At 41.0% G+C, this 21,975-nt stretch overlaps 2 protein-coding genes across 2 annotated transcripts; one reads left to right on the forward strand and one right to left on the reverse strand.

Annotated features, from left to right (window-relative positions):
• Nucleotides 1–4,396: 4,396 nt before the first annotated feature.
• Nucleotides 4,397–17,144, reverse strand: LOC148836463 (uncharacterized). The gene is made up of 9 exons (XM_088914707.1): nt 17,083–17,144; nt 13,920–14,176; nt 13,471–13,588; nt 9,058–9,131; nt 8,136–8,333; nt 7,574–7,711; nt 6,931–7,020; nt 5,388–5,531; nt 4,397–4,534 (listed from the first exon to the last, which is right to left on the reverse strand). The coding sequence occupies exons 2-9, from the start codon at nt 14,166–14,168 to the stop codon at nt 4,406–4,408; spliced, it is 1,140 nt and encodes a 379-aa protein (XP_088770833.1). The 5' UTR covers nt 14,169–14,176; nt 17,083–17,144; the 3' UTR covers nt 4,397–4,405.
• Nucleotides 17,145–17,890: 746 nt separating this feature from the next.
• On the forward strand, nt 17,891–21,701 carry c4h3orf38 (chromosome 4 C3orf38 homolog). Its single transcript, XM_088914390.1, has 3 exons — nt 17,891–18,117; nt 18,358–18,545; nt 20,421–21,701. Exons 1-3 carry the CDS (start codon nt 17,991–17,993, stop codon nt 20,985–20,987), a joined length of 882 nt encoding a protein of 293 aa, XP_088770516.1. The 5' UTR covers nt 17,891–17,990; the 3' UTR covers nt 20,988–21,701.
• The last annotated feature ends 274 nt before the right edge of the window (nt 21,702–21,975 follow it).

A 21,975-nucleotide genomic window follows, 5' to 3' on the forward strand; every position in this document is an offset into this window, starting at 1 on the left:
GCTAAGTTTTGTTTTTAGTTCTATTCATTTGATTACATGTATTTTCCACCTATAGTTACAGCCAGGAGAACAACTTGTATCCTTGGGTTTCTCCCTGTGGTGAAGTGATTAATGTGCAAAAGTCTCCCAACTGCCCATCCTAATGCAATGACATTCTGCAAAGCAGAGGGAGGATCAAATGATCATCAGTTATGAGTTGATTGACATGATAGATTTGCTATGACACTTTATATTGACTGGCCAGAATAAGCTGTATTAATAAATCAATGTTCTTATAATGGTAGAAAACAGTATTGGAGTCCTTGAGGAATCGTTGATGCTCAAAACATTTATACACTGTATATATATATATTTAAGACTTTTTTTCTCAGTCTGTTTCTTTAATTCAGTGTATGCTGATCTTGTAATAGTCAGGAATGTTAAGTGTGGCATGTGAGTTTAGCACTGATGAATTAGAATGGGATTTGAATGAAAATAAAAAAACAACTGGGAAGATGGTTATCTGGTGATTATTAAAGTCACACCAGCATATTGTTAAGAGCTGATCTGCAGCAGTAAGGCACTGAGTGATTCAGTGGAGAACAGGGTGTTTGTTAATTGACCTGTTACTAAGTCTAGAGGATGGTTTTTAACCATTCCTGGCTCCCATGGAAGGTAGTCAATGGATGTTTGCAGTTAAGCTACTTTACCATTATGAGATTTGACAATGTCTACAGTACATGTGCATGTTGAAATTCTGTCACCTTTAATTTGATTCCCACCAAAAGCATTTTGGCCTCTGCTAATGATCTGCTAATATGATTTTAGACAACAGGAGTGTGATGAAGGAATACTCAGTATGTACACTGTCATCAGAACAGCATGCCAGCTCACACCACTTCTTTAAAACAGTTGAATTGTTTTGCAATTTTAAAAGGATATGCATTTGACACCAGCAGTGTAACACTGCATGTACACTCACAATAACAAGACTATACTTCTGTTGAAAACAGCATTTATTTTAGATAACCACTGCATACAATTTTGCATTTGTATACAACCATAAATGTATTGCTTAAGAGTTAAGAGGTGTGCAACAGGGGAATTCCATGCAGAGCATGTTTATAGTAATCATTTTAATTTACAGTTTGCATCACAGCAGGTTTCTTCCTGATAATATACTTCAATAGAAAGTAAACATTACAGTAAAGTAGGAATTAATGATTTGCCTCATCTGTGCAAGACTTTTGCATTGCATCTTAATTGGCCATTAACAGTGAGTTTGCAGTATTTGTGCACAAAATGTGTTAATAAACTGTAGTTTATGGTACAGTGTAACCTCAGATATTAGCATTGGTAGCAGTATTTGTTTTTAGATTGTATACTTTTTAACACAAAAAGGAGATGTCTGGGAATATGGATTTGGTATTAGGCACCTGGATAATTAAAAAAATGGTTTGGTTTAGTAGATACAGGAGGCAAAAATACTCATTAAGGGTAAGTACACAGTACACAAAAATAGATAAAATCAAAAAATTCCCCATACACTTTTAGCAGCACCGAGCAAACGAAGGGGGGTTGTTGGTGTTAATTGAGGTATTCACTGTCATGCAGGGTTGTTAAAAAGGCACTATCTGGAAACAGGCTGATTAACATCCTAAAAGGGTTTGGATTAGAGCCCTCATTTCATATCACATGCAACAAGTACAGACGATGCTAATGAACTAAACACATGCAACGGGGAAGTACAATGTCACTTGCACTAAAAGACCGATTCCTTCCTTACCTGTCACTGAGTATTGCTTCTATCGAGGCCACAAGACAAGCTGTGTCTGTAGCTGGGGACAGAAGTCAAACCTTTCTGCCATATGGCACATATTTCTCCTACCCCTGCCCTTAGAATTGATCAAACCAGACTAAAAAAGTAGCCAACGGGTTTCACATAGGTTACCTTCAGACTTGAGGACAGTAAGGACTGTTCTCACTTTAATGTAATCCAAATACGACCACATCAAGGCCTTGACTTTTAAATTTGTCTAAGCAGGGGATAAATGTTAACCTTACCCAGTGGGCAGGGGTTCAGGCTGAATGTTAAAGGGGTGACGATCGTAGGACTAGGTGTGCTCTCACTCTCCCAATGCAAACTAGCAGATCAAATAAACCTCTTTAGTCTTTTGTTTGTGATATTTCAGATCGGCATTGTGTACTCTGAATGGTGAGCCTTAACACAGTTACCCAGCATCCCCGTTCAACCCCAGCACAACCAACTTCCCTTGTGAGAGTGACGTATGAGCTCACCCTCCACAGTCTGCTGTCTGCTGAGAAGAGCTCACGCCTTAACAGGCTCCAGAGCAGCTTGAGAGCTCCATCACAAACATTTGTATCAATCAAAAATTTTACGATCAATCACAACTGATTGTATTAATTTATAAAGCTCCAAATGTTTGTTTATACAATGTATACCCTTGGCAAAAGACAAAATCAGTCATATCAATATTTTGCCTCACAAGGAAGAGAAACTGCTGGGCACCTATATTTACCTCTGGGTGCTTTACATTAGATTGTATTTACCTTTATTAAACACTAACAAGAAATTATATCTATCAAATATCCTGCATAGCTCCATGGATTGGAAGGTTTGTTTTGTTAATGTGCAATTTCTTTCAAAAGATTTCAAAAGATGTAGGAGTTCATTTCTACAGAGTGACTTGAGGAGTCTTTGGAGACTTGTTTCTTACATACCTTCAGTCTTTGGTTACCTTTCTTACTCATCTGATGCGATTACGGGTGACACTGTAATCAGATTTAAAACAAATTGAAGGATCACATAGCTTCCTACTGTATGTCATTTCAGCTTTCTCAGCCTAGATCTTGAAGTTGAAGACATTCTCTTAATATTGGTGCATAATATGTATAAGGTGTCACAGGGTATAAAGGTTCAGATCACATCCATTCACATCTCAAAACAGGATCAAATTAAGGAAATGTGTTTTTCGCATTAATCACAATGAATGGGAACATGCTGGGTTCGGACTTACAGAACGATCAATGCATGACGATGATGATGGAGTTAAAACTTATTTATTTAAAAACTAAATTTTTAAAACTAATTATTTGCAGCTGCCGAGCTCAGTGTTAATATCCTGTAGCAGGCCCTTGTATCTTTGAAAATCTCGTGAACAATAAACCTAGCACTCTTCTGAAACTCCTCTCCTTCTTGACACAGGAAATATGTGTGTATGCGCCCTGCCTCCAAGGTTTTACCCATTTCGTCATCTTCATCTGAACCCTTTCTCAACTAGGTTGTGCTCAGTGTTGTAGCAGAACTATTCCTGACTAAGTGAGTTAATTAAACAAAGGTTACAAATGAGAAGAGGCCCATCTAGCCCGTCTGGTATTTGATAGTTAATTGATCCAAAGATCTCAACTACAGTAGCTGGTTTCTTGAAATACACAAGGGTATCATCAATCAACTCCCACAACCCTTTGGGTAAACAAGTGCCCCCTTGTTCTTGGTTGTCAACGCGTTGTAAGCTTTAAATTTTAAATCTGAATTTAAATTTCCTCACAGAAACATCAGTTTGACTCAACCAATCACCCGACCAGCTTGTTTTTGGGAGGTAGTAAACCAGAGCATTTGGAAAAATGGGGCAATATCAATATTTACAGTATGTTTTTAAAAGCTTTTCATTTCTAACGCAATTTTGTTTTCTCAAAAGGACTTTATAGATGTATAGAAATATATGTATTTACTGCAATCGTGTTGAGAAAACCTGGAGAAATTTGTATTTGATCAAAGACTATCCTAAATTATTTATACGTATTGCCCAAGATCTATAGGGTAGTATGTGTGTTCAATAGTAACGCATTCTATTTTACTGCAATAAAAGACCTTTGAACCTTATACCTTGATCTGCAGGACTTAAATGTTCAGTGTCATAGTCACCTGACAACAGTTTAGTTTTCTTATATGCTTCAAATCATAAGATATTTGTATTCCTAAATCGTGACTGGATTTTTCAACACCTTAATGAGAATGAGAATGTTGTCTCAATCCTAATTTTGCAATGCAGTGCAGAAATAGAAAAAACACATCTCTGTTTTTCCTTCACTTTGAGTAATCAGAATGGTTCAGTCCACTGAAGGAGAAATGGTGGAAGGAAAAAAAATACAATTTACCTTCAAAAACAAGACAAACAGATCCTGACAGCACGTGTTCTATCTTATTACTGTGCAGGTGAGAAGAGTCTCTATGGCTTGCTTGGGCAGTAGCTGGTAATCAAAGTTAGGGGAGAGCTTTCTCTTCTCTGCCCATTTCTGTGCTTTTCTGGGAGGCCCGGGCCCAGCTAGCTCCTTTATAATAGCAGTTTTGTGCATGCTTACTCCTGCTGTTCACAGCCAGCATGCACTGCTGAAGAGAGACACTTCAGGCCATGCCATTGGTGGACCAGTTGTAGGGCATGTAGATGACTTTATAGCAGGGTGCTTTCAGAAGAGCCTCCAAGCTGGACTTCTTGGGAGAGTCACCCATGTGGTTTAAAACCCATTTCAGTAGCTGTTGACAGAATACAGAGCGAGATACAAGGTCACAGGGATTCATATCTTTGCAGGTTTGATAATCACCTTTTATCCACAATATGCAAATCTATTCAAAACTGGTTAACGGAATATCAAAACCATTCCCAAAACAAAAGCCATCAATCGCCGCTAGTGTGAAGAGACGTTTGGCAAAACTCCTACTAGTATCTACAACTTTCATGCTTTTAATTTAATATTATTCATATTTTTCTGATTGTTTAACCAAGCAATTGAATCGATTTAAACAATTCTGTAAGACATAAAACAAATACACTAACAGGGCAGATAAACCTTAAAAAGAAGCAACATAGTGGCAAGAAAACATTTTGTGCTCATCTCTTGGAAGGTGTTTAGAAATGATTTTTTATATCCAGTTATTTTACATTTTCAACAAATGCTGGTCATTTTTCTCTTATTATCCTACACATGGAAGTTGGTTTGGTTCCAGCTGGTTCCTGACCTGGAGCCTATCCCAGCAAGCAAAGGGTGCAAGGCAGGATACACCCTGGACTTGATGCCAGCCCATCACAGGGCACACATAGTCAAACACGCACACACTCACACCAGGGCAACCTTCCCAGAAGCCAATTAACCTACCAGTACTGTATATCTTTGAATTGCAGGAGGAAACCGGAGCACCCAGAAGAAACCCATGTGAACAGCAAACTCAACAAAGATAGCATTCCAGAAGTTGAACCCAGGACCCCAGCACTGCAAGGCAGTAATGCTATCCACTGCACCAGTGTGCTGCTCTCCTTCTAAGTAATCCCATTAAAAAAAACTGCCACACTGAAGTAAAGTAGTATTGTATCATAAAGGTGTGGGAGTACCTTCTCATCAGTATCTCCAAAGTCCACCTTGTACCACTTGAAAATCTGGCTGAGATGTACCTCTCCCCTCAGAGGGTCAACTTTACAGCCCTCGTCATTCTCCAGAAAGGCCTCTGCTGCCGTTCGGAGCTGGCTGGCGATATCCTGCAGGCATGTCAGAAACATCCAGGATTACTTTTAAATTTGCTCAAAGCGAGCCCCCGCTGATGTGAAAAAGTCAATCAACTGCAGAAAAACCCTACAGTACAAGAAATACTGTTTATTACTGACATCTCATGGATGAAAGGAAGAAATAACTAAAACACCTAGGATCTCAGTGAAGTTATTATATATTAATACTGTTACAGCTTTAGGTGACTTAGAAGTGTCTCTTAGATTTTAGATAAAGATTGTGACACTGGGAAGGGTAAATACTTCTAACTTCAAAGGAGAGAGGATGTTTGCTGAGGTCTGGGGTGTCCCTTGAGCCGAAACAATGGTAAAGTTACCTTAGTATACTGTACCTAGGGAAGCTGTGGACTAATGATTGGCAAGGAGCAGCACCGAAAGAGATGATAAAAGATGACATGAGAAGCAGGAAGAAACAAAGAGAGCAGGGAGAAGAGAGCGGAGGCCAGAGGAATTGGGACTTGAAGCTTGTGCCAGGCGAGAGACCCTACTTCATGATCATCCAAACCAAACCTTACTGGAGCTCAGTATTTGAACCTCGTTAGAGAGAGCATGCTGTTCTGTGTTTTTAGGGAACTTGGGTTTCCTGGGTAAAAGATACCTCAGTTAGAAACGTCTTTCCTGATTAGAGTGCATCTTTATGGATAGGGATATACAGTAGGCTCCCATTTATTTTGTGGCATCCAGGGTGCAGAGAGAGATATTTAACTGCAGGTTGCTTTGTATTTAGTTAGAAGGCAGCTCATCTCTTGTGTGGCCTCTGTAAGCATATTAAGAGTTTAGTGCTTAGTAGCAGTCTGGGGTTTTCTGGGTGACCAGAATGTTAGGCCTCTGAAACGCCTTGTCTGTAAATAGCGTATTTAATGTAACTTCATGCCTTGTATGTAATGTAGTTCGTTGTAATAAATATTTGTTTTAATCATGTGTGCCTGGACTATTACTCCTCTCAACAAAGCTATGCCAGAGAATAAAGAATTAACATGCCTTTAGTTATACCAGCCGCTTGGGTATATGGTTAGTAATCACATACAAGTTGGGGATTATGAATAATTATTTCACTGATTGAGTAAACCGCTCGGTCAATTCCTGATTTTCATCAGTTGCATAACCCTTCATTTGTAACAATATATTCCAAGAATATCTGTTGCTGGATGTTAAATAGCAATTTACCAGTGCTTCCCACTTTTAGAATAACCAGAGCCTAGACAACCCAAAAAGGAAATATTTTTTTCACATAATGGGTTTATATGTAGACAAAACCACATGATTAGAATTAAAAAAAAACTATCTTAAGTTTTGTTTCTATTGGGAATTCAGCCTCACACATAAATGAATGATGAAAAGGGTTTCCCGACAGTCACTGCGACTCGGATACCTTGGCTGTGTAGGTCTTAATGGGGGGGCAGCCCTTCGCTCCGCAGTTCAAGGCAAAGTGGACGAGAGGCTCTGGGTCAGGGAGAGCGACCTGGGGAATCATCAGAAACACGTGTCAGGACTCCTCGCCCCTTGGAAAGACACAGGGGAGCTGAATTCCGCATCCAGGTGCTCCTGTAGCTGTGCACACAGACACAAGGGTTCATAATGTGCACAAGATGGTGCTGATTTAAGCAAATTAAAAGGGACAAAGCCAGTCAGATCAGATACAAGTATTCAAAATCCTGAAAGGCACTGATAAAATCAACCCAGTGTATTTGTGTTATGACACATGAATAGGAACACAAGAGCAAACTATGTGGAAGTGTATTTAGAACTGAGAACAGGAGGCACTTCTTTACCCAATGAGTTGTGGGAGTGTGGAACAAGCTACCCAGCTAAGAAACCCATGTCCGGTTTTCTTTCAAGAAACAGCTGGATGAGATCCTTGGAACAATTACCTCCTAACAACAAAAATGGGTTAGATGGGACTAAATGTACCCTTACATAAATTCTTAAATAAACGTTAACTTTTTTTCAAACTTAGCATTGAGAGCTGAGGAATGTCATGCGACTGTGCCAGTAAATCAGTGGTAGAAACTGACCTGGAGCCGCGGGTCGCTCAGGGAAAAGGGCTTCATTAACTGGGCCACACCCTTCCTGTTTCCCCTCAGCACCCCGTTCTCAATGTCCTGCAAGGTGAATACTGCCCCACCAATCAGGTAACTCACGTAGTTAAAAAACTGCAGGGCAAAACACAGACAAGGGACGGCTCGTGGATCTGGTAATGCAAGCGTTATCTGCATTGGTCACTGCTACATTGATTTCTATATTTAAATCATGAGACTGCAGAAAAATATTGTGATGCCACAGAGAAACACAAGCAGCTTGTTTCACTCCCCGACCAAGCGCTTTGACATGGATAGACAGAATGGCCTACTCTCCTTTGCAACCTTCCTTATGTTCTTCTGACATCAGTTGCAACAAAATGAACCTTTCCTTTCGTGTACACCAAAGAACAACCAATGAGAGGTCACAAACTGTTCGGGAATGTCAGCATTACAGGCCTGTGTGAAGAATTCAAGGCTAAATTCACACATCCATGTTTTGGATGTGAATCATGGCCGAATTATTAACTGTTAAAGACCCTGTGCGGCTCATCCCTACCCTGTACCGCTGCCACATGTTCTGGGGGGAGCCCAGGCGGATGTGACCGTGGATGACCAGGGCATTGTAGACGTTGATGAAGAAGGCCAGCTTCTCTTCACGGCTCAGAGACTGCAGCTCCACACGCTGGAGCTGGATGGTCAGCTCACAGTACTTCTCAAAGATCGGACTCCTAGACATGGCCTTGTAATCTACAAACTACAGTACAAGCAGATAAGAAAAAAAACACATCAGCCGATTTCTGCACCCTCTTGTGATGGCAATCTGGCATTTTATAGACCAACTCATTAATACGGATGTCTTTCTTCCTATCGGCCTTTCATTATTTCAATCTCATGAACCAAGAAGGTTCATGACTGAATAAAACTCTATGATTAATAACTCCTAACTGTCAAGCGTGCCAGAGGAGCTGAACGTTTCGTGTTTGTATGTTTTTTGATGTTCTTATGGAAGAAGAAATATGGAAGGCCATTCTGCTTGGCCTCTTTTGATTTGTGTGCAAAGCAATTAATCAGCCCCAAAATAAAGAATTTTGAATTCAACAGTAAAGTATTTGTCATTGAGCTAGATTTTAATCTCTCAAAATAGCATTTCTTATTTTGATTCCTATGTAATTATACATGATAACTATAATTCATTAATTGTATAATTAGACAATTGTTCTGTAAAAAAATACAGCAACACAAAAGATTGTGATGTTTCATTTTCCTTTTTTGTAACTAGCTGTTTTTTTTTCTTCCTTTTTTCTTTGTCTTTTGAATAAAACTCTGGAACGTGTATCTGTGGAAGATGTGTATGAAGTCTCTGTTGCTTCTGTGTTTCCTCCCCTGTGGATTGGGGTTTAAATATATAAGAATGAAAGAAATGTTTAACTAAAATAAAGCAATTTCCAAAACATCAAAGAAAACAATGCAGTCTTCACCTTTCCATCTGCAGAGATGTGATCAGCATAGAGTTTCAGGATTGTGCGGCGCAGTTCCTCGGACAGTTCAGCAGCTGGACGTGACACAAGGAAATGTACTCAGTTTGAAATTAAACATTTTAGACAGAAAATCACTACACCTTGGGGAACAATGTTCAGAACTTCTTCTGAGAGGAAATCACTTCAGTATTGCTTAAACAGCCAGAAGATGTACTTTTGAAAACATAAAGAGTCTCCTGGGGAGAAACACATACAGTACTTCAAATTGGAGTGACAGACCCTAAAAGACACATCAGCACCACTAAAAAAGGTTAAATTCATCAACGAATACTGATTTTACAACACATATAGAGCACCCTGAGACAAAAGCACAGTCTTCAATTTTGACAGAGTTATCTAAATAAGTTTTACATCTGGAATAAAATATTTATGCTTTAAACAGAGCTTTCTTTCACCTATTGAATATTTACATTACTATTATACAGTATACCCCACATGACTAAACACTACACCTGAAAAGAACAGTCATTCATGTACTATAAAAACTGGTTTATAAATTCAGCCTGTGCTCTCCTGTGAGTCAAATGGTACATTCAGATTAATATATTAATCACATGCCCTGTGACCCACCAGGGGGCGCACACCAGAATGCACTTTAAAAATACAAATTTAACAGAGGATTATCACCTGTGACCATATTTATACCTGGATTGAATCAGAGATCATTATTACAGTACCTGGAGGACAGTTCTTATATTATACAGTTGGTGGCCACCATACAAGTTACCTATAAAATGCTTACCTACAGAACAAAATCAGTTTTATTTATACTCTTCAGGAGCAGATTTAAAAACTCAAACAAACTAGCTGTATTAGGAGGGAGTATTGAGCAGATTGTGTTAGCCTCCAGTGAATCAAACTGTCTGGCCTAGGAGCTACACATTCTGCTTTGTGTATTGCAGTTTATGCGATTGCAGACACAACTAAAATGAAACATCAGTGAAATACAGTGTGATGTACCAATATTTCACACAGAGCTAACCCTGTTTTTACTTATTTACATTAGCGAGGTATGAATGTTTTTGTTGATGTACACGTTTTAACATATTAACCAAACTTGCATTTTTCCTAGAAGCTACAGTTCTGTAGTCCTTAACAGGAGTCACTGAAGCACCACAGCTGGAGCAGAAACTTAAGGCACTGATAAAGTCAACACAGCAGATTTGTTCAGAGTGAACTGTGAAACTCAAACCAGAGGACACCCAGTGGACACCAACGGGCAAGTGCACTTAAAATTAAGAACAGGAGGCACTCAATGGGTGCCACAAAGGGTTACAGGGTTACAAAAGAAAGTAATGACCAAGGCACATATGTTGTTTTAGCCAATACCGTAGCTGGATGAGACCAAGTACTGATGACCAATTACTACTGTAACTACCAAACGGACCAGGACGTGCCAAATAGCCTCCTCTAGTTTGGAACTTTTATTGTGTTTCTTTTGTCTTATCAAAGAAGGTGACCCCCAGAGCTGGCACAAAGGAAACCTGGAAACCCAAGAATGTGATGTGGACATACATCAAGCTACACCTGTACTGTTGATAGATCATAATGGATTTTTAGTGTATGACTGAAAGCTCATGTGCTCCACTGCATCTCTAGGGATTACTGTATTTCTCATGAAATCACCAGTACAGACATACTGTACAAGTTTATTTTATGGGGCTGTTGTATGTGGCCTTGGCCCAGATAGCCAACGGTTCTTGGGACATAGGGTAGCTTCTTGTGTCTGTAGTTTGAATTAGCATCAGTAATTCACTCACCATCAGAGCTGTGTGTCACATACCTCTGCAAAACAAAACTGTATTCAGTTTCAAGTTTCAAGAGCGGTGCTCTACTAATCTGTACAAAGTGCTGCTATCTTCAAATTCCCCTTTCCCCCTCACTGCTTCAAAAACATCCTTTCAAAATCTTTCTACTTTCAAACACCTTGTTTCTCACTAGAATGTATGAACAAGATCTGTTAGCATTTTCACAAGTAACTAGGTAACACACAAGAAGACTTGAATTCCAAACCACAGGGGAAAAAATACCCCAAAAGGTACCACAGTACTACCATAACAAGTAGACTTTTTACAGCTTTTCAGTTTACTTATTGACAACTTTCATCCCTGTAGGTATGAATGTCTTTGAGTACAAAACTGATCTGTAGGACTGTCAATTAAAGCCATGCTGTAATTAAATGAACACATGACCAGCTGCCTTTTTAACATGATACTATTACATTTCAATTTTTATCTTTTTAAAGGCAACCTCCTTGCTGACAAAACATATGTCCCAGACAAGGCTAACAGGATTTTTTTAAAACTTATGTAGGATGATAAAAATGATTTCCAAAAAGTAAACAGCAAACCAGTTTACTTACATGGATATCTACTAATATGCTTTCTGAAGTCATGACAGGCATATGACATCTTCCTAAACTTGTGTCACTAAGACATCTTGTTATGTTGTCTGGTTCAATGAAGCCATTTTACAGGAGTTTACTCGATACGATTAAGCTTTTGCTTGAAATGTATCCTCCTTCAGCAGAAATCATGAACAGTTCTGACATTTAATATTATCATGATTATTTTTGCTGACACCTTTTCCCAAGAAGAGAGAGAGACAAAATAATTACAGCTCGCACAAGGTGCAGGGTGCAACATTCAATCTTATCATGATTATTTTTTCTGACACATTTTCCCAAGATGAGAGAGGCAAACAATTACAAAAGGTGTATACAGTATGTTTAGAAGTAAAAGCTGGAAACTAAATATTGACAGCATTTACACATTTAGAAACTCACTTTTTCTGACCACCTTTCAGAGACAGGGTGAATAGGTTAATTAATACCCATAGATTGAGAAAATTAGCTACAGTATGACATGCTGATTGAAACATCTGACTGTGGCTGCTAAATTTCCTTCTGCCCAAATCATACAATAATAGGCACCATACCAAGACCAGCATTCTTTAACACCTAGCATTGACGAGCAATATTCTCTTTCTTCTACAAGTTCTTACCACATTCCCTGCCATCTTGTACAGAGCACAGTGCTTATCCAGTCCCTTCTCTCTAGCCAACCAATCCATCAGCTGTCTCCCAGAAAAGGAGTCTCTGCACACTTTCAGTCCCCTTCTGTGGTGTCCAATCACACAGCTCCGCTTTAACTCCAAAACCAGTCCGCAAAAGCATCCCTTTCACATTTAAACTGTGTTGAAGCAGATAAGGTGATGCTTCGGGAAAAAAAAGGCAACACCCCCCACCCCCCCAACAGCTGCTATCCCTTACAGGAAATACAGGAGTTTCCAAACCAAATTAGGATCCTTTTCCCCCCTCGTGGCTATTCTCCCAGTGAAATGAAAAACAGAAACACCTGTCTCTTTGAACCTGCCTGCTGATTTCCAATAAAAACTCCTTGGTTTTACAGATATTAAATTGCAATGAGATTATGACCTCACTAGCTGATGCATTTCAGCATATCAGATGCTTTTCAGTAATGAAAAAAAAATATTGGCTAAATAAAAACAAATATACTTGAGAGTTTATGGCCACAAGCACTCCACAATAGAGAGAATGCTTTTCACGGACTGATTGATTACTGGATGTTTGAATGACTTGCATACAAAGAGGCATCCATACAGACGTGATCTATAAAAAGCGATCAATCTTGTTGTGTCACATGGATTTGTAGATAGACAGATCAGCCCTGAAACATAATATAGAGCACCATCAATTACAGCCAGGTCTGGTCAGATATCATGCGATCTCCTATTCACTATAGGGTTTCAGCATTTCACTTGTCACGGCTGTGGTGTCACCTTCCTAAAAGCATTGTCAAGTAGTTCACGTTGAGACCTGCTTGCAGTCCATACATTTCCTGCGAGTCAGACAAGAACATTTAAAAATTGTTCTGCTGTTGCAACTCTTCGCTCATTTTCAACTGAAAGAACCCGTCTGTGCAGCTGGGCAGCTGTTTCTCTGCTTCACCATCCAGACAAAAGGGTTCATCATCAAAAATTGCCACCATTGTGTTGCAGCTTTGAATACAGCATGCATTTTGCTCACCCAGAAAAGGGCATTAGCTGTTAAAGCTTCAGGACAATAAATGAATGAATGAAGCAGATGTCTAAACCTTCACTGCTCTGTTATTTATATTAATACTTAAATGGTGAGTCAGTCTCTAATCAGAGATGTGGTTGCTCACCGACTGCCTTCTTTTAAAAATAAATAGCGCAATCCAAACAGCATTAGAGCAGGAAGTGCAGTGACAAGGGAGAAATTGGCTCCAGGGGGTTCTCTTCCCTGTGAGAATCGGCACCACTGGGCTCCCTGTGACATCACAACGTGCTTTTGTTGCCATAGATACAGACCTCCATCACTGAGAATCCCTCTCTTTAGTTGGTTTTCCACTCCGGGAATCGGAGGGGCATCCAGAGGCACTGGCTCCTCTCTCACCATGCGCACCAGCCTCTGCAGTTCCTCTGGAGCCTGAAGACACAAGATGGGTATTTGTTTTTCGACCCCTTGAAAACCACTGGTATTTGCACAAAGCCACAAAATTAGATTGATTGTAAAATTGTGACCTGCAGACTGATAACTGTCGTCGCTGTTGCTCTGGGAGCAATGCAGAGCGATTTTCAAAGCTCTTCTCTCCATACCAGAACAAATCTAGCTAGAGATATATTTTACTCTGTTAGAGCCTCCATAGTTGAGACAGATATGACTTGAGGATGAAATGTTCTAAACGGTCAATTCTTCATGAGGTCAGTGCCTGTGCATTGGGGTTAAAAGGTCAGTCTGGCCACAGTGCTGCGCTCACCAGTTTCTGCAGGTCGTCACTGCTGCCGATGTGGACGCTGTTGAAAAAGATCTGAGGCGCTGTCCTGCCGCCCGTCAGCTCCCGGACCCTCTGCGCCAGCGCGGCGTGCCCGCTCAGGTCCACCTCACAGAAGGGCAGGCCCAGCCCCCTCAGCCGAGACTTGGCTCGCTGGCAGTGTGGGCATCCCAGCGTGGTGTACACCGTCACTCGCCCTGCCAGCCCCCCAGCGCTCTCCCCTGCCGCGTCCATTTCCCCCGCTGCAAGCACAGACAGTCCTGCTCTGAAGAGAACAGCCTGGGGAGCCCTGAATGGCGGAGTGGTGGCTCTGTGGCTAAGGATCTGTGCCTGTGGCTGGGAGGTTGCTGGTTCAAATCCCGTGGCTGGCAGAGGAATCCTACCTGAGCAAGGCTCTTAACCCCAGCTGCTCCAGGGGAGCTGTATAAATGGCTGACCCTGCACTCTAACCCCAAGCTTCTCTCCCTGTCTGTGTGTCTCATGGAGAGCAAGCTGGGGTATGTGAAAAGACAAATTCCTAATGCAAGAAATTGTATATGACCAATAAAGTGGTCTTATCTTATCTGATCTAATGACTGCTGAGCGGGAGGGTTTGACCTCTAACTCAATACCATTACTATTCAACTACGAAATCAAAACACCATGGCAAGTACTGTATCTCACAGTGCTGTACTCACTTTGTACTCTATCTTTTAATTGAGATTAATTTAATGTGTATATCTGTGTCTTTTGTATGCTCTCCCTGTGTTTGTGTGGATCTTCCCCAGGTGTTCCGGTATCCTCCCACAGTTCAAAGATACACTGGTAGGTTAACAGGCTTTGAGGAAAACTGGCCCTGCTAGTGTGTGTGTCTATGTCTATGCATGCCCTGTGATGGACTGGTGTCTCATCCAGAGTGTATCCTGCTTTGCGCCCACTGCTTGCCAGGTTAAGCTTCAGGTCCCCTATAACCCTGTTTTGGATAAAGCAGATAGGAAATGGATGGATGCATCTGTCTCTTCTGTTTGACGCTTTTATTGCACAGTGCCTTCAGATGATGTACCATGAAAGACGCTATATACCATAAAGCTCAGAATCAACACTGAAACACAAACCAGAGCACACAGGTGAAAACTAAAGGGAAGTTCATTTAAAACTGACAGCAGGAGGCTCTTCTTTAAACAAGAGGGTGTGGGAGTATGGAACATGCTACTGAACCATGCTGTTGAAATTCATAACCTGGTATCTTGCAATAAATGGCTGGAAGAGATCCTCCAATAAGCTAGCTGCTAACTAGTTAATGGGCTACATGAGCCCAATGGCTTCTTCTTGGTCGTAATGTTTCTTCTGTTCTCATATCAGGACACTAAGAGAAGCGAATATATTGTAGTATCAGAACTACAAGACTTGAATTCAGACAAGCACGTGATCATTTTTTTCACCCAGTCGAGCCTAATCTTTCCGACCTTGGTCTCATAGGGTCACAACGATCATAAAGTCAAATACCTTCCGTTGCCATGAGAACACGACTCAGGAGGGCTGTCCGGGCCATCTGCCCTCCTTAACGGGTAATTACCTCATCGGCTCCAGGATAGTTTAGCCCTGCCCTGGCCACAGTCAGATGCTCTGGCATTGAGCTTCCTACTCATATTTGGAAATGCTCCTCACACTAACCAGCCTGCCAGTGAAACTCTCAGTACCTTTCCTGAATCAGTTGATGCCTCGATGCCGATAGCAAGACAGAACCTGACAGCCAGCCAGGTCCTGTCTGTCTTCTACCTGAAACATGTCCGGTAGTGCTGTCCTCACAACCAACCTGACCTGCCTGGCTGCGCGGCTTCTCTGTTTTGATCTGCTCAGTTGTATCGTGCATTCCCTGACTTGTCCATCACCCCCTGCTCTGCAAGTCTTTTGCTCTTGTCTGCCAGCCTCCTTCATTACACACAGCAAGAGGATTCCTTAGCCTGTCGAACCAACATGGTGTTCTCCAGGTCAGCACTGCACCCTTACAATGTTGCCTTCAGTATTACTTCTTTCTTAAGAAGTAAACAGAATTGTTAAAAGTTGAGACAGCTCCATCCATCCAATTCCTACAGTTTTATCCAGTACAGGGCTGCGGGTGACCAAGGACGGATACACCCTGCATAGTCACCAGTGCAACGCAGATTAAGTCAGTTGAATAATATACTGTATGGAAGACATTAATATAACTAACAGGCCATAATGCAGATGCTTTACAGATTGGTCCCTTTTTGATAAGCCTCTGTGTTAATAATTTCCACCTTTCCAGATTTAAAAAAATAAAGAACCACTCAGGACTCCTAAGAACAAGGTATTGCAATCAATGTTCAGCTGTGAACAACTTTCTTGTTGTTTGAGTTGGGAAAAATGCTTTGTCATTTATAATACTAGCTTTAGAGTTCATACTGTATAACACTAACATTTCAAATGAATGCAACATTTTTAGTAGTAGTTTCTCGTTTGTGTGGTTTCAATCGATGATAACATCAACAATAAGATAATTAGATAAAAACCGGTTCCCTGCCATCCCCACCACTTAGTGGAACACAAGAGCTGAGTCAGCTGATATTCAATGCCAAGATGAGCCACATCTTTTAAACAAAACCACCATCTGTTTCAGGTGTTTTATTTTACCGATTACTCCCAACGGTGTAACTAACTGTAAACTTAAATAACTTGTTACAAAGCAGAGGTCAATTAAAAGCGAAACATTCGTCTTGAAGTAATTTAAGCCGCTTTGTAGTATAAGCCGGGCTTCTGTTACCCGCATTGTGTGCCAGTACGCACACATATACTTTTCATATGCACTTGACCTTGTATTACCATACATACAACAACTGACGACCTAGCCAAGGCACAGCTTCATCAGCATTTCATTTATTAACAACGTGTATGTACGATTTCAACGGGGGTATAAATTCGCATCTAAATCTATGTCCATATTTTGGATTAGCGCATCGTTTTCTGCGGACAACACAGTCTAAATTCACCAAGCGTGAACAGCGACCAGGGCAGATTCCGTTAACTACCAGAATAGTTGCGTTTCCCGTCAGCTGTTGGCGCACTGGAATCGACAGTTTCTCTACGAGAACATAGACAGTGACATTTATGGTCGTTTCTGCACGTTTAATAAAGCTTCTGTACTTACCTGTCCCAAGGCTGCGGTCCGCATCGATGTACGTACATCAGATACTTCTTCATACATTGCAGTTCCTGCAGAAGACTGCGTGGCTTGGGAGTCTTGTGAGGTCCTAGCGCCTTTCATCATGACATTTTCACACACTTAATCTGAAGAATGCTTGTTACTAGAGTCCGACTTTTAGAGTCCAAAACTTACGCTTTTTTAAAATAATTCTGGGCAGAGGTGGAAAAATGAATTTAAAAAAAATCAAACATATTGCTCTGCGTTTTGGCACAGTACGAAAAGTATGTGTATCTATAATATTAAAACGGTATTTTTTAACAAGAATCAATTTCCTTAATTTGTTCCAAGATATTAAAATGGAAATTACCAAAATCTCGATCAACGTTTCTAAACACTTACACGACACGCTTTCTTTAGTCTGTATTTTTTCTTAATTTTATCCCAAAAAAAGATAAGGTCAGGACAGTACAAATCTTAATGAATTAATCGCAGTTAAGTTACATCTATATTTAATGATTTAACAAATGTTTGGGGAAAAATAGATATAGGGGTTAATGTTTATAGCTAGAAGTGGTAAATGCTAAATGGTATAGATTAAAAACCTACTACTAATAATTTAATTTTTGGTGCTGCAAAACCTTAAAAGAATAATTAGTCCATACATCTCCATAAAAGTCGTGAATAAAATATTCTGAAACAATGATATAGAAAATTATTTGATAATCTAACTGGAAGGTGGTGGTTTGTTTAATTTTCGAGCCTGGGAAGTTTGTCGCCGTGACGCACATGAGGAACTTTAGGTTAGGCGCTTTGTTTCTGGACGGAACAGAGAAGTCGGTGGAGTCGAGTTTGCAAAGGAAAGGAAAGAGGTGTGTTTTTGTTTTCGATGTGTTTATTAGGATTGGAAGGAGATGTCGGGGTTGTCTGAAAAAGAGAAAGAAGGTTGTACGAAAATACTGAAGTCTCTGTCGGAAGCAGATTTATTAGCTCTGAATGATACCGTTACCAACAGGAGGATTGCAGTGGAGGATACAGAAGGTGAGGAATTTTCATTTTCAATGGGTTATTAGCGTATGTTGTGATCCCACAGCTTCGTGTCACTTTGCAGCTTTGTAGTATTTGTTGAGCATTTAAGTCCGCTTAGTGTTTTTCACCCCGACTGTGATCCTTGGACGTTACTGCAATGCCACGCCATTTCGCGACAATGGCGCGCCCGCTACATTTGTCGGTCCCGAGTTCTAGGGACGTGAAAAAATGTGTCTCCTGCTGGTTTTTCAGAAGCTCTGCAGGCCATCCTGATCTACAGCCAAAATGCCGAGGAGCTGCTGAAACGAAAAAAGGTGCAAAGGGACGTCATCTTCTCCTACCTAGTAAAGGAAGGTGTCGTCGTGTCGCCGGCGGCGGAGAAGCACCTGCTGATTAAGAGGACCTTGGAGTATTGGCGCTCCGACGACGCGACTGCTGAGGTGCTTCACAGTTAGCAGTTGTTAGCCCAGTATTTTACGAGAGTTGGATGTGTACTGTCCAGTTTATAGCCTGGATCAAAGGTCATTGTGTTATACTGAATGGCGTGATACTTAGGGACCATTTTTCGGTTGCGTTTCAGACAATTGGTTAAATTGAATAATTTAAACCATTTGGATATTTCCTTACAAGTTCTACAGTTGCTAATCATAAAATCGAGGCCCCTTTTACCATTGCTCTATTATGGTTATTGAAGTCTTGTTGAAACCGGGCTGGGATAATTGCTATATAAAGTAACATACGCCTGCCCTGACCTTGCCAGTACCTGGGCATGGCCTGACCTTCAGGTTATAGTGAGAAGGCACCGATACAAACCCACTTCAACGCCCCATATGATAGAAGAAAGAAAGGGCATTTATAGAGGCTGTTAATGAAGTCTGTAGGGACACTGGCAGTGGGCCTCACTATAAGCTATAGCTATAAGCTAGTCTCTATGGTGATAGATGTGGTGCATTTTTCAATAAATAAACATCCGATCCAGCAAAAACAACGAACATGTTTTTCCAACCATTTAACATGGCTGATGATAAAATAACCACAGCCTTAGAAAACACAAGAATGCATTGCTCACTGTTATCCTAGATGTTAGATGTCAGAGTAAATGTGGCCTAGTGTGCAGCATTAAGAACACTTTGGTCAATGAAACAAAAGAAAAGAACTGTTTGGCAAATGGAGTCAGAAATCTAGAATTCTGCCCTTCTTGGTACTGCTGTTTCCCCTCTTCTTTTTTCTCTCAGAACAATTTGAGAAACCAGATCACATTTTCTGTTTTCCCTGGCCAACTCACCAGGAACATCCTCGTGTAGTTGTCGGTGTTTTCAGTTTCACTGGCCTTTGCACAGCAGGCTTCACAAGTGGCCCTGTAGAGGTGAACTATGGGAAAGAAAATGGAATTATGGGATAATCTGGCCTGTAATGTAATTATAAATCAGTGGGCCTCTCCTCTTACAGATTCCTTGCCTGTACTAGTTTGGAACACTTCTGAAAGCATAAAAATGTTACAAATAAGAGGAGGCCATATTTGTCCATCATGTTTATACTCATGTGTATCTAAACACATGACTGTAAAGCCCAGTTTAAGAAGCTGGTAGCATCACAAAGTGTTAATAGTAGGCATTATCAAGAGATGTAGCTGGGACCTACATTGAATTACCCAACAACAGTGTAATTTGTGGCATAAAATGGAAATCCTGAGCCTGTGCTGTTTTTGAAAGTTATTTTATTATATTATTTTTCATCCATACATTTTTTGACCACTTCTTCCAGTTTAGGGTTGCAGGGGAGCCAGCAATTCTTGCAATTCTTGGCAAGCAATGGGTGCAAGGCATGGTACACCCTGGCTGAGATGCTTGTTCATCACAGAGCACACACAGACACGCACACACGCACAGATTGGCTAATTTTCTCAGAAGCCAGTTAAACTACCAGTATGTTTCTGGACTGTCAGAGGAAACCCACATGAACACGGGGAGAATATACAAGCTGCACACAGATAGCACACCACATCTGTGATTGAACCCAGTTTTGTAAGGCTGCAATGCTAACCATTGTGCCATTGTGCTGTCCAAGATTATTTCCAATTATTTCCATTGTGTATCATTCTATTTTTTCCCTTCTTTGCCACCTTGTGGTGAGTACTGGTGCAGCTTCCTTTTAAAAAAATCTCTGAATGGAAGAGGAATAGCTTAGGATGAAGCACAGAACAACTAGCATTTTGGGCTGTGCCAAGTTTATACTCGTTTACTTTTGTATATGAATGCCTTCAAGAACTGAAGCTCTGGATTGTGCTGCAATTTTTTGGTTCTGTTTTGCACTAGGCCTCCAGGGTCCGGGCGGAAGATGAGGCCACGTCCTCGAAGGCAGAGCAGATGACGGCCGGCAATTACCAGGTGCTGGCCAAGCAGTTCTGCCAGTGGTTCTTCCAGCTCCTGAACTCCCAGAATCCCACGCTGGGGCAGACTTCGTCAGACTGGGGCCCGCAGCACTTCTGGGAGGACGCCAGGCTGAAGTTCTGCTACAGCACAAGCGAACAGCAGGAGGAGGAGTACCAGGGGGCACAGCTGGCCAGCCTGCGCCTGCTGGCGCTGGCCAGGGAGGAACAGCTGTTGCTCAGCCCGAACCTGGAGTCCCAAGGCCTCAAGTGGGTCGCTTCGCCTCACGGACTGGTGGTAGTCGCTGTGGCAGGGACCATCCACAGGCATCGCTCCTGCCTGGGAATTTTTGAGCAGGTTTTCGGTCTTATCCGAGCTCCCATGGACAACAGCTGGAAAATTAAATTTGTGAACTTGAAAATTATAGGGAAGGACGGGCTCGATGGCGGAGGGCAAGCTGTGTTGCCGACGGTGACCTATGAGCACAGTGATCTGCAGCTCCTCTGTGGGTGAACCTTTTTTTCCCCTTTCATCCCTGTAGGATGGCTGACACTGTGGACACTACAGCGAAGCTACAGATTAGAGAAGCGCAGTTTATATCAAGATTTATCTTTTGGAGAAGAGATTTAAAAGAAAAACCAAAGCGAGGAAGAAAAATTTGGTTTTCGATTTTGTTCTCCCTAGTTCTTGTTTAGTATCACTGTCATGAAACTGATTGTTTTTTGCAGTTCAAAGAAGTCCTGAATGTGCCACACAAAGTGGCAAATTTAATTTTAAGAATATGTTAAAAACATATGCAGTATGCTACATTCTATGCTGGTTTGCTGCCTTGCGCTGGTTTTGGTACATACATACACATACTGTATATTGGCTACCTGTTTGTCATGCGTTACGCCAATATGTAAGATTTCAGTTAGAAACTAAATATTTTGTGTTAAACAGAGTCATTTCCATGTTTTCTTTAGCAAAAGGGCCGTGCGGTTTGTGTGGCAGTGTAATTGCGTTTGCTTGATCGGCTCCAATCAGAGAATCAGCTGGAAATGAGGTAATGGAGTCTATGTGTCATTATTACGTTTTGCATAATATCCAGGGTTTGTAATAATATACAGGGTTTATTGGGGTCCATTTGACAGTTGTGATGAATGTCCATGAAGTAATTCTTACAAGCGGAAACAATAAAAGATTTCTGGAAGAGAAAAGAGTATTCATATACTCTGATAATCTCAATTTTGTGTGAGTAATTAGTATTTTTGATCATGCACCCTTGTTTTCTCCTTTGGTAAAAATCCATCAGATGAATATTGTACATTGCTATTCGGCAAATATTAGCAACTTATGGGTCAAATAATCTTGACTGTGTATTTGGAGCAAATAGCAATACTTACCACTTGTTTATTGCCACTTTTATACAGAGTGGCTTACTTTTGCACTTATGTAAACAGCTGGATGTTTTACTGGATCAATTCAGGTGAAGCACAAGGGAATGTAGAATCTGACCTGA

This window comes from Atractosteus spatula, chromosome 4 (assembly GCF_055471065.1).
Source record: "Atractosteus spatula isolate fAtrSpa1 chromosome 4, fAtrSpa1.hap1, whole genome shotgun sequence".
NCBI lineage: Eukaryota > Metazoa > Chordata > Actinopteri > Semionotiformes > Lepisosteidae > Atractosteus > Atractosteus spatula.